The sequence below is a fragment of the Sus scrofa genome, chromosome 7 (genome assembly GCF_054392235.1).
Source record: "Sus scrofa isolate SSC_HxYL_T2T_F1_AM1 chromosome 7, Sscrofa_HxYL_maternal_Yorkshire_Landrace_v2.0, whole genome shotgun sequence".
NCBI classification, from domain to species: domain Eukaryota; kingdom Metazoa; phylum Chordata; class Mammalia; order Artiodactyla; family Suidae; genus Sus; species Sus scrofa.
Genome location: NC_139389.1, coordinates 125,030,742 through 125,043,563, shown reverse-complemented (window position 1 = coordinate 125,043,563; position 12,822 = coordinate 125,030,742). Strand labels below are relative to the sequence as shown.

Genomic DNA, 12,822 nt, shown 5'->3' with positions numbered 1-12,822 from the left:
CAACCTCCTCACTGAGCCTGCTACACAAGGGGTCCTTGGAAGGGCGGGAGCCCTGCGCTTGATGCAAAGTGGGCTGGGGGCCCATCCCTGACCCCAGGCAGAAGCCTGGCCACCACAGTCCTGTCAAAGAGGAGGTGCCATAGAGGTTCAGCCATCACCGTGTCTGTAAGAGCTTTCAGCAAAACCCAAACCAGGCTACATCCTGTCCTGCCTCCACCTGGGTCATTCCTTCCCTCGGCAAGGCCCTTCTCCTTCCCGTCTGCTTGTGGAAATCCTTCTGACTTCCAAAGCCTGGAATAAGTGTCACCTCCTCCATGAAGCCTTCCTGGGTTTCTCACCAACAGAGATGCTTCCTCCCTCCTTCTGGCATCTCAGTCTCTGGATGGCTATCACTGAGCCGCTGCCATCAGTCTCGTCTATGGGGCCAGCACCACCATTCTTGCCCACCTCTGTGTTCTTAAGGAGGCAGGTAACCTCACAGGGCAACTCCACTGTCTGAGGCCCTATGCCATCATCAGCCACCCATCTTCTGTGGACTTCTGTCATCCCCCGTGGTGCCCCCCAAGTCCTCACAGTGGGGCGCCTGGAGTCCATGTTCTGTAAGGAAGGACCAGCTGACTGTGTTCCCTGAGGGCTTCCTCTGAAGAAGCGACAGGCCACCTGCAATAACTCCTGCACCCGCAGCCTGCCACGCCAGAGCCTAGGTTGAGCCTCCCGCACTGACGTCCTAGCTGCCGTTACCTGATTCTGTTCCTTATGCTTTTCCTCTGGCTCAATTCTCGTATGAGAAGCAATTCAATGGAAGTGAGCGCCTGGCTGGAACTGAGTGGGGCGAGGGGTGGAGCAGGGGGCGCAGGGAGGAGAGGGCAGGGCAGAGGGAGGCTTCTGCACGCTTGTGCCCGGTCATCCACTATTTAGGGGACCCAGGTGAAAAGCAGCCAGTCTCGCTGTGTGCTGATCAGTGGGGTAAAGGAATGGGAAGTGCTGCCCCTCACAATCCGTGTCCCCAGCTGCAAATGTCCCAACAACAAATAGCTGGGATACTTCATGGGGACAACGTTGGCCATGCCCAGTGCAGTCTGCACGGAGCAGGTGCTGGGAACAGAGGTAATTTTCCTTCCTTGGCTAAAGACCAAGAGTAAGACAGGGTAGAGAGAAAGAGCAGCGTCTTGTATACGAGGAGAAAGAAGAAAAGTGAAAATGAACAAAATCATTAAAAGGAGAACATGTCAGGCCTAAAAGGTGAGGACCAAGGGCCATCCCTGCCGTGGCAGCTCAGCATCCTTCCTGGGGACAGAGAGGCCACCTGCAGCTGGTTCTGGCAAATGCTCCCAACTAACCAGGTTTGGCTTAACTACCAACACCCACTGTGAAGCCCGAGGTTCTGGGTAATGATTTTACCCCAGAAGCACTTTCTTCTTCTTTTGTTTTAACTCAATGAATTGTACTATATTTTTATGGTTGTACAACACTGGGGCACGTTTCTTCGGCCAAGCTCTGCCTCCCTCTACCCTGGGGTTTCAGAATGAGGCTTGGCCATGGCGATGCTCGGGTCTTGGCCCGACCACCTTCACCGCCAGAGTGCTCCCCGCGCCAGCCCTTCCTGGCCTGGTGCTGACAAGCCACGGGTCAATCCCCCCCAGGCCCTGATCCAGGCTTTGCCAAAGGGTCCTACGTCCCTCCCACGTACCTCGCAAATCTTCTCTAGAGACGGAACAAAGAAGTCATCGCACACGATGGCCAAGGCATAGAACATGTACAGAGCCTGCGAAAGAAACGGGGAGACGGGGTCAGCCAGAACTCCAGCCGCCGCTGGGCACGGCCAGGCATCCATCATGCTCCAAACCAGCCTGGTGAGCAGAGGCCAGGTGATCAGACGGAGGCATGGAGGAAAATTCCTGCACATGCGAGATGTGCTTCTTCAGCCCGCCACTGACAGATGCAGAAACTGGGGCCCAGACAGGAGACTTAGCTTGCCAAGCAGCAGAGGGGAATGGAACTCAGGCCACAGGGTCCAGTGCCCCTGCCTCTCTCCTTAAAGCAGCAGCTCCCTGTCCAGCAGCAGGGTATGTTCTCAAAGGTTGGATCGCGGGAATCCCCGTCGTGGCTCAGCAGTAACGAACCCTACTAGTGTCCATGAGGACGCGGGTTCAATCCCTGGCCTCGCTCAGTGGGTTAAGGATCTGGCGTTGCTGCGAGCTGTGGTGTAGGTCGCAGACGTGGCTCAGATCCCATGTTTCTGCGGCTGTGGTGTAGGCTGGTGGCTGCAGCTCCAATTAGACCCCTAGTCTGGGAACTTCCATATCCTGTGGGTGCAACCCTAAAAAGAAAAAGAAAAAAAAAAAAGGTGAGATCCTAACCTCAGGGCCAAGAAGGAAAGCACTGAAAAATCACCATTTTAAGAGTTTAAAATAATCAGCATCCTGACTTCCCCTCTTTAGTTTTAGCAAAAGCATCATTTCCATGTCACCAACCGCCCTCCTCCTGTTAAACAGCAGCTTGAGGCCCAGCATTTCCTGGGATGCTGCTTGATATTGGCCAAGGTTGAAATAAACAAGCCATTAACACCAGGAGGCTCATGGAACAGAGAGTCCAGATTCCAGTGCTGATCCTGTGAGTAATCTGCCTGTGACTTTGGATAAGTCACGTCTCCAGGTCTTAGTTTCTTCATCTGTTTGATGGCAGAGTAAGGACAGATCAGCAGTTTTTAGATGGTTTTATCCACAAAGCCCCTCCCTGACCTGTCCACCCAGCACGGCTTTATTGAGCTCATCTTATGTGCCGGGCACTATTTTAGCCATTGGGGATAGGCAGTGAGGATGCCAGGAAAAGCCTCTGCCTCTTTGTGGGAGACAAACAAATGGGCACATAAAGAATCTATAACTGCCAGTAAACAGCAGGTGCAAAGGTCCTGAGGCGGGAGCAGGTATGATGCATTTGAGGCACAGCAAGGTCACTGGTGCAGGTAGAACAGAGTGAGAATAAGGTGCAAGTGAAGAAGGTGAGGTTGGAGGGCGAGGCAAGGACCAGGACCTGTGAACAGGGAATGCAATTTTACACTAAGCACTGGGGGGAGCCATTTCTTCCTTCAAAGAAAGTGATAGAAATGCCCTATTCACAAAAGTGGGAAAGGCTGGGCTGCTTCAGCTACACCAGTGTGCTATTCAGATAACTTTGCAATTAACAAATTGTGGTTAAATAAAGCAGAAGATCTAACGACTGTGACCAAAGCATCCGAGGCAGCTGTCCACTGGAGTCCAGGTGTGGCTGTCCCTGGATTTGACTCATTCATTATCTTTTGGGGGCAGGGAGGTGCACAGAAGAAACAAATACGTGGGGTGTGAGTAAAGTGGAGCGAGACAGGAGGGAGAGACCCTGCTATAAATCTCAGGATCTCAGCTGGAGTTTATACCCTTGGAAATGCCCCCTAATATCATCTCCCAGGAAAAGGGTGTCCTGTGAGGCTGAGAGCCTCTGGCTCTCCTGATGCCTCAGAGATACTGGACCAAAAAGGGGGCCAAGAGGGCACCAGTATGTTCTTCTCTCGCATCAGAAGGTTCTGAGAAGCTTCTCAGGGCTGCAGACAGAAACTGGCTCAAGCCTTTTCTTGCTCTAAAGAAGGGCTCCGCCAACTTTTCCTGAAAGGGTCCGATAGTAAGTATTTTCATCTTGGCAGCCCGCAGAGTTTGTTATGGCTGCTGCTATAGAAGAATAGCCATGGATGGCCATGGCTACATCCCAATAAAACTTTATTTATAAAGGCAGGAGGGAGGCTGGATTTGGTTCTCTAGGCATAGTTTGGCAATGCCTGCTCTCAAAAAAAAAAAAAAAAAAAAAAAAAAAAAAAGTCCTGCAAAATTCCTGGGGTCCTTTCAGGTTCAGGGAACAAGGCTTTGTGCTAGAAATGCCAAGACTTTCATGAAGCAGAGGGACAGAACTGCTAGACTAACTCACAAACCCCATGTCCCCTGAGAGAAAGGGGGAGGCTTAGGAAAGCCAGGGAGCTAGGAAGATGATCACTCTGTTACAGAAATAATACACAGGCCTGTCGCTCAAAATTTGCCTACAACCTTTTTTTTCATTAGTGGCTTATCCTGTTAATTAAAACTTCACTCATTCACAATTCTCGGGGGGCCAGTAAGAATCCCAGCTTTCACTTGCTTAATTACCTCGTAGAAAGACAAATACTTGGTTGGGTTTGAATATTTTAAGCAGCTGGTGCTGGATGGTTGGAGGCCTAGTCAGGACGAGTGTTGCTGTGGCTGAGCCAAAGTAGAAAAGTGAATTCTGAGCACCTGCATTTCTCTGCACCAGGCAACCGGGCTGGCAACCTTTTTCTTCCAGGGGCCAGATAGTAAATATTTTTGGCTTTGTGGGTCTCGGAGCCTCTGTCACAACTACTCAGCTCTGCCACTGAAGTACCAAAGTGGCCATAGATGAGATGGACACGGTGGAATGGCTGTGTTCCAATAAAACTTTATTTATAATGGCTGGGGCTGGGGCTGCAGTTTGCTTGCAGAGAAGAGCAACTTCTACCTAAAATTTAGGTTTTATTTTCAGGGCCGCTCCCATGGCATGTGGAACTTCCCAGGCTAGGGGTCGAATCGGAGCTACAGCTGCTGGCCTCCACCACAACCACAATCACAGCCACGCTACAATTTAGGTTTGAGCTCACTACGCCTTTAAAAAAGTTTTATTTTTCCTTTCCTTTTTTGGCTGCCCCGTGGCATATGGAGTTCCCACCAGGGATCAGATGTGAGCCCCAGTTGTGCCCTGTGCAACAGCTGTGGCATCCTTAACCCCCTGGGTCAGGAATCGAACCTGTGTCCCAGTGCTCCCAAGATGCCGTGGACCTTGCTGCGCCACAGCGGGAACTCCCCACTCTGCCTTTTTGAACCGCTGCTTGAATTCCACCTTGGGTCAGCAGGGCCCATCCAGCCCCGAGAGAAGCTGGAGAAGAGAGGCACCAAAGTCTGATGCCACAGTTACGTTGGGGGGCGGCGGGGGCGGGAGGGGGGATCGTGACAGCGAGCAGGGTCTGACTCCCTTTCACGTGTATTTCACGTCTGGGAAAGATGCCGCCACTTTTGCTTTGTAAAAGTAGAAAAGGAGCCCCAACAAGACACAAATCCTTGTCTTGGCTCTGGGGCCCCTCGCTGAGTGACAAGGCACTTCACGTCCTCAAGACCTCATTTCTTTGTGGTTCAAACACATCCAGTGTCTGTTCTCACCGGGCTCTTACGAGGGCCTGGATGAGACCTCAGACGCTGTGCTCTGAAGACAGGCTTCACCTGCTCGAGTCTAGGGACATCCCACCCCAAGAGGGCCACTTACACCGAGGACGTGCAGCAGGACGGCTCCGTGCTGTCGCTCCTCATTGGAGAACAGGTCAGTGGGGAACTCGTGAATCGCTGGAAGACAAGAGGACACGGTGAGGTGTTCGGTCTCCACGGGTCACACCTGAGGTCAGCCATGGGACGGTGGGGCAGCCCCCACCCCCCCGGAAGGAGGCCAACTGCTTCTCTGTGGAGGCCAGACCTGTGCTATTAGGAAGACATAGCTGTGTGTGGAATTATCCAGATAGCCTAGTACCTTCGAGTGCATCATGTTTTCCATACCCCTTGAAATTAAAAAAAAAAAAAAAAAAGTGTGACACTTCACACCCACTAGGATGGTTATAAACAAAAGACAGACAATAATAAGTGCTGACAAGGATGGGAGAGACTGGAACCCCCATATGTCACTAGGGGGGGATGCAAAATGGTACATGCGGTCACTTTGGAAAACAGTCTGGCAGTTCCTTAGAAGGTTAAACAGAGTTATCGTGTAACTCAGTGACTCCTCTTCCATGTATCTGCTGAAGAAATATGACAACATGTCCCCACAAAACCTGTAAGTAAATATTCATAGCAGTATTTTTTTTTTTTTCTTTTTAGGGCCGCATGCAGCATATGGAGATTCCCAGGCTAGGAGTTGAATTGGAGCTACAGCCACCAGCCTACACCACAGCCACAGCCATCCAGGACCTGAGCTGCATCTGTGACCTACACCACAGCTCGTGGCAACATCAGATCCTTAACCCACTGAGCCAGGCCAGGGATTGAACCTGCATCCTCATGGATACTAGCCGGGTCCGTTATGGCTGAGCCACAACGGGAACTCCCAGAGCAGTATTATTCACAGTAACTCAAATGTGGAAAGAACCCAAACATCTACCAACTGGTGAGGAGATAGATAAAGCAGAATATATCCATATGAATGGAATATTATTTAGTGATAAAAAAGAAATGAAGGATTGACACAGCACAAAGGAAGCCTGAGACCATTTTTTCAAAGTGGAAGAAGCCAATCACAAAAGACCACCTACGAAATCAACTCATGCATCAGAGAACAGACTTGTGGTTGCCAAGGGGGATGGGGGAGGGGGGAGGGAGAGGGATGGCCTGGGAGTTTGGGGTTAGTAGATGCAAACCATGACATTTAGAATGGATTACCAACGAGGGCCTACCGCCTAGCACTGGGAACTATATCCAACCTCCTGGGACAGACCATGATGGAAAAGAATATTTTTTAAAAAGAATGTGTGTATGTATATAACTAAGTCACTTTGGGGTACAGCAGAAATGAGCACAACACTGTACATCAACTCGAATTTAAACAAGGATCATCAGGGGAGTTCCCTGTCGTGGCTCAGTGGTTAACGAATCCGACTAGGAACCATGAGGTTGCGGGTTCGGTCCCTGCCCTTGCTCAGTGGGTTCACGAGCCGGCGTTGCCGTGAGCTGTGGTGTAGGTTGCAGACGCGGCTCTGATCCCGTGTTGCTGTGGCTCTGGCATAGGCCGGTGGCTACAGCTCCGATTCGACCCCTAGCCTGGGAACCTCCATATGCCGCGGGGTGCGGCCCAAAGAAATAGCAAAAAGACAAAAAAAAAAAAAAAAAAAAAGACAAAAAAGGATCATCTAGTATATGATTCCATTCCTATTAAATGTCCAGAAGAGGCAAATCTATGGAGATAGAGGTAGATCCGTGGTTGCCTACGGCTGGAGTGAGGTTTGGAGGGACAGGGTTTCTCTGCGGGGGTGGGGGGGGGCAGGGGGAGGGATGAAAATGTTCTAAAATTGCTTGTGGCAATACTGGCACAATTCTGAATACTAAGAGCCACTGAATCGTACACTTTCAACAGATGACCTCTGTGGGAAGCGAATGATGTTGTTACTAAAAAATGTGTAAAGATGTCAAAAGGCACCAAAGAGGAAAATCAGGGGACAGCTCCTTGTTTTGCCAAAGGACTCTGATCCCATCCCTGGCAGAGCGCTTCTAAGTGGCTTCCACACGCACCTGGATCTGTCGGAAACACAACCCCCGTCAACGGTCAGGCGGAGACGGAAGACGGCTGCCCCGCTCGGGAGGGCAGGTGCTGAGGTCGCAGTGCCAGGCTCTACCATGCGCAGGCTGGGCTGACAGGGACACATTCCTTAGCCTCTCTGTCTGAGCCTCGGTTTCCTCATGGGTAAAGGCAACACTAGTCTTAATAACACGCCTTCCCTGTAAAGTGTATCACGCCTGTGGTGAGCTTCAAACCAGCACCCCGCCCCCTCGGGGATTCTAGAATCCTCTTTCCTCGTGCGAGAAGCAGGCTCCACGAAGAGAAGAGGGAGGCTCATCGCCTTCCTCGGTGTTATATCAGACGCCAGGACAGGCAGTCCCCTGCAAAGCCCCCCTTAACCTCTCCTCCCACCCGTGGTGGATCTGTCACTCTAGGTGGGGAAGCTGTCATCCCGGAGAGGTTGTGACATCAACAGGGTTGGGATGGTAGTGCTGGCGCTAAAAAACCCTGTGCTCCAGGAGAACGTTCTTTTAGCAGAGCGGCACAGAGCAGGAAAATGATCCCTGGGTGGGGAGGTTTGAGGTAAGGCTTGGAGGGAGCCCTGAGGCTGGAACAAGGGAGGGGGTGAGGGCTGAAAGCATCCTTGTCCTCTTGCCACCTGACCTCTCGGGCCCATTCAGGTGCCAGGTGTGCTTCCGCTGGCATTTCAGGTGGCATCTCAGGTCACTGAGGACCATGTCAAGCCCTCCTATAGGGTGGGTACCACCACTCCTTTTAAGGGCTCCCATCATCCCAGGTGGCAGGGGCAGCTTCATGAAGCATGACAGGATCCTCGCTCTGGGAGTCAAACACTGGGAGTTCAGATGCCCTGACGCCCCCAAGTGGTCTGAGCAATTCATCTGCTTCATGGGCCTCTGGATGTTCCCGTGTTGTGGAAGAATTCCTCCTCCCCCCACCCCCCACTGGAGAGGACCAACAGGTAAATATTTTGTGACTGTCATTTCTGCAGGTTCCCCGTCAGGTGCTACACACCCACGTCCTCATCATCGGCCTTATCACCTCAGCCAGACCAGAAACTTCAGGAAGGCAGGCATCTACACTGCCCTGTCACGCATGGGCAGCGCCTCAGCCAGGCCTGGCACACAGTAGGTTCTCAACAGTCAATTGAATCAACCATATGCTAAAACATCAGCAGAAGTGATGACCTGACCCTTACAATCCGCTTAAAGACCTGGAATGATACCCAGTTCATAGGGGCACTCAATAAATGCCTATGAACCGCCAGGACAAAAATCCCTTCTCTGTAAATATAATTTGGTCCTAAGCTCTGAAAGTGATGTTTTCTCCCTTAATCAGAAAAAAAAAAAAAACCCACACCTTTTCTGTTTTTTAAGATCAAATTCTCCCAACGAGACCTAGAAAACATTAGCTCTCCAGACTCCCAGAAAAATGTTCCCACTTTGAAACAAGCAGCATTTAATGAAATATAGATTTCCCCCCCCCTTTTTTTCTGTAATCAAACTTCTCTAATAGAATTGCTGCTGTCAGTTCAAGGACACAGGTCTGCTTCAAGGTTTGTCGGCTCCGAGATGGAGAATTATAAAGGGAGAAACCGGGCATTCTGTGTCCGGGATCTTATTTCCAGGAGAAACCTAACTGTCTGGAATATTTCAGGGCAGATCAAGTAGACATTTCTGCTGTGAAAATTCGAGACAGTTTTTGATTCTCCAAACCAGGGATTTGAAAGCTTGTGATTTATCCAATCCTGGGTACTCTTCAAAAATTAGAATCAAGTGATGCTGGCTTTCTGCTCTAAGAACATATCCTTTGGGGTCCAGGAGGGAAGAGATGTGGGTTATAAATGGCTTTGTCCTTGGTAGGAACAGGCTTCTACTGCTTTGGCCAGAGGGCCTGCTCTGTGACCCTCTGCGTACGCCGGAGGGCTGAGGAGGGGAGCAAATGCCACCATGGCCTTAATTTCCTCGGGGGGACAGAGTGACCAGCAGACCTACCAGCTGCTAATGACCCATTGACTTCTGTCACCACCCAAGCCTTCTGGATACACCCTGAGCCCATGAGGCGGGCACTGCAGCCACAAATGTCCCTGTTTTCCAGGTGAGACTCAGTGGGACGGTCACTGGTTCAGGGACCATAGAAGCCAGGACTCAGCAGAGGACCTTGAGCTCCTCGTTAAGGGTTAAGGGCTGCCTCTGACACAGATGGAAACCAGGCTGTGCTGGGGAAATGGAAGACTTGAATTGGAGACTTGATTCAACTACCCATGAACCCAGGGGACCCTGGCCAAGACATTTAACCTCTCTGCCCTTCTCTTTCTTCAGTGGCGGTGAAACAGTCACTGTTTCTGTGGGCGCTGTGCCCTGACACAGATATCAATGGTTGCTTGCAGGTAGATTCCCCTCTCCCACCCTTACCCTAGTTGGCAGTTGGTAGCTGGGGCAAGTCTATTCCCCAGTTCAAGGGTCCAATCCTCTAGAAACTGGCATGGAGGGGGGTGAGTAGAGATCACGGAGCACACGCAGCAGGAACTCTGTCCCTCCCAGCCTTGTCATCACGGCAACAATTTTAAACTGCAGGCTGCCTATGCAGCTGCTCAGGGCTTTGTCTTTGGAAGCTGATAAGTTAGGTTTCAGGAAGTGCCTCTGTCCCTTATTTGTTATCTGTGTGACCTTGACAAGTTGCTTAGCACCTCAGGGTGGTTACCTCACCCGTAAATGCGGCTGCTATAGAACCTGCCCAGCAGGCTGCTGCAAGGGTTCAGTGATGGAGACAGTGTGTGCACAGCCCTTAGCCTGGCTAGGTCGAGGAGCTGAGGATCGTTAACTTACAGATTCCTCCCTCCACACCAGGTTCATCCTTGCTGTTCCAGAGAACAAGCCTTGGTTTGAGAAAGCAAAAGAGAAGACAAAACCAGCTTAGTGGGGAAAAGAGTGAGCAGGATCAGACCGGCTGTGTTAGGATTGGAATGCTGGTGCCACTTAATCCCAGCTTCCTGAGAAAACCTTCTCCTCCTCTCTTGGGCTTGCTGGGATCAGATGCCCCTGGTCATGTTCAAGGGCAGGATGCTTGTGTGTCTGAGAGCGGCCAAGCTCCCTATCTGCTCAAATCCCCACCAGGGGGAAGGGGGGAATCAACGGGGTGTGCACAAGCTGCTTTCGAGGTCACTCCTAAGCCTTTAAGCCGCAGAAATCTGGGGGTGGTGGGTGTGGGGAGACAAAAGAGATGTGCCTGCAGGTAGAGCCGAGCTCAGGAAGCCAGAGATGATTCCAGCACCCTCCACAACTGGGGGAGGACTAGGAGGGGGAGGGGGCAGAGGGAGAAGGGGAAGTAAAGCTGCCAGCAACCCAGCAGCCACTAACCCCCCTCTTTTAGGGTTCTTTCCTATGGACCTCAGCATAAGAGCAGCATAGGACCTCAGCAGCACCCAGAACTGGCTTCTCCCTCACTCTTGGTTCTGGACAGCTCCCTCTCCTTGCACCTCAGATGTTTGCCTCCCCCCAGGCTGCGCCCTCCTCCACCATGTGCAGGCCAGGGAGGGGGCAACTAGAGCAGGGGTCTTTCCTGCCAGTTGCCTCTTCCCTCCACTGTGTGCAGGGCAGGGGTGGGGGCAGCTAGGGCAGGGCTCTTTCCTGCCAGTTGCGTACCTAAACATAGAGGGGAAACTATAAGGTCCCGGGGGAAAAAAGCATCTGCCCGCCCCCCACTCCCCACCACCAGCTACCAAGTTCTCTAACACCTTATAAGCCAGACCCGTGGGGCACACTTGACCTTTTTTGTTGACACACACAGTTCCGTGAGGGATGCCATTATATTTCAGAAACCTTGAATTCGTGTTGCCCTTTCAAGGCTCTGTACATTGGCTGACATTGCTGCTACTTCCCTAATTGTGCTAATTCGTTCAGTGAGTATTTACTGAGCCCCACTCAGCAGTTGGACACGATCCCAACGCATCTGTGAGCATCCTCAGGCCTGGCAGCTTTTTATCACAGAGGGTGACTGGACTTCTGGAAAATGCCAAAGTTATTCAGAAAGTGCTAGGTTATCAGCACGGTGAACGCTCTGACTCTGAATGAGGACAAGTCAATACCCATTTCTTGAGCATTTACTGTGTGGCAGGCACCAGGCTGGGGGCTGAGCCTTGAGGATATGCCCTTAAGGAGCTGGTGGGGGTTGGCCAAGTCCACAAATGATGGAGAGATGGTGGGGAAGCTTGCTATGATGGTAAGGAGTGAAGGAAGCCAGGAGCTGCTGAGCAGGGGGGGTGGGACGGCAGCAAGCTGGCATCAAGTTTCAGTTTACTGTCTCTTCCGAGTCTTTTAATCTGCCATCAGTCCTGAGAAGATCATTATTCCCACTGTGTTAATGGGGAAAGGGAGGCTCTGAGAGCTAGAGGATTTACCTACAATCATATCACATCTCAGGACTAGGTGTTTTCCTGGAAACTCCAAGGGCCAGGGCGAGAAGTCGTGCTCTTGAGAAGAGGAATGCTAGCGCCTCTATTAGGTCAATTCCACTGACATCTCAGGACCCACCCATACAGAGGTCTAGCTCATTATTCCATGGGTCCAGGGGAAACCTGTCACTCATCTTCCTTGACTTCCATGACACATCCATAAAACTACTTCCTATTATGTATGAATGAACATACGTATGAATGTATGTATTATATACCTACCCACCCATACATCTATCTTCCATACAGTAAAAGTCATTCTTTGTGGTGTGCACGTCCACGGATTCCTACGCCTCTGAGACAGATGAGTTCCATCATCCCCAAATTCCCTTGCACAGCTTTTCTGTGGTCAAACTCTCCCCCAAACCCTAGCCCAGTGGCAACCACTGATGTGTTTCCTTTCCCTGTAGGCTGCCTTTTCCAGAATGTCCTATTAATGGAATCATGGAACATAAAACCTTTTTGGTCTGGCTTTTTTTTTTTTAAAGCAAAATACATGAAGATTTATCCTCACTGTTGTGTGCCCCCACCTTCTTGCAATGTTCTTGCTTAGTTTCTTTGATCCCACACTGTCGCACCTGCCCAGTCTCCTTCCGAGGGCCCCCTTCTCTGTGGGACTTCAAGTACTGGGGTTCTGGGGGCTTTGCCCCTGAGCCTTCTTCTCCCCAGGTGACCTGGCTTTGACTTTCTAATCTCTGCAGAATTCTCCCAAATCTCAATCTTTTCTGAGCCCAAGACCTAACATACCCAACTGACAACTGGACATTTCTCCCCGGCCATCCTGTAAGTACATCAAACCTGTCCCCAGCGAATGGCCCACCCTCTGTGTTGGTCTGGTGCCATCCTTGATGACCTCCTCCTCCCTCACAACCTGTGGAGGGGTGGACAGGCCAGTTGGGACCCAGCACCCATTTCAACTTCCTTCCGTGAAACTTTCCATCAAGGACTCTAGGTACGGGTGGGCAGTCTGTGCACTGCATGTTCACACTCACTAGCCCTACTTTCTATCCTGTGGAGCCTGG

The 12,822-nt window shown here is 51.2% G+C and overlaps 1 protein-coding gene across 3 annotated transcripts in view; it reads right to left on the bottom strand.

Moving 5' to 3' along the window:
- SLC24A4 (solute carrier family 24 member 4) overlaps positions 1 to 12,822 on the bottom strand; it is a 178,865-nt gene that overhangs the window by 59,742 nt on the left and 106,301 nt on the right. For all 3 annotated transcript variants that reach the window (XR_014811309.1, XM_003128693.7, XM_003482307.5), the window contains exons 3-4: positions 5,335 to 5,411; positions 1,691 to 1,765 (exon numbers count right to left, since the gene is read on the bottom strand). Coding sequence is in view for 2 of the 3 variants with exons in the window: in XM_003128693.7 (XP_003128741.3) it covers positions 1,691 to 1,765; positions 5,335 to 5,411 (152 nt within the window). In the remaining variant the exon portion in view is untranslated. The remainder of the gene's footprint in view (positions 1 to 1,690; positions 1,766 to 5,334; positions 5,412 to 12,822) is intronic.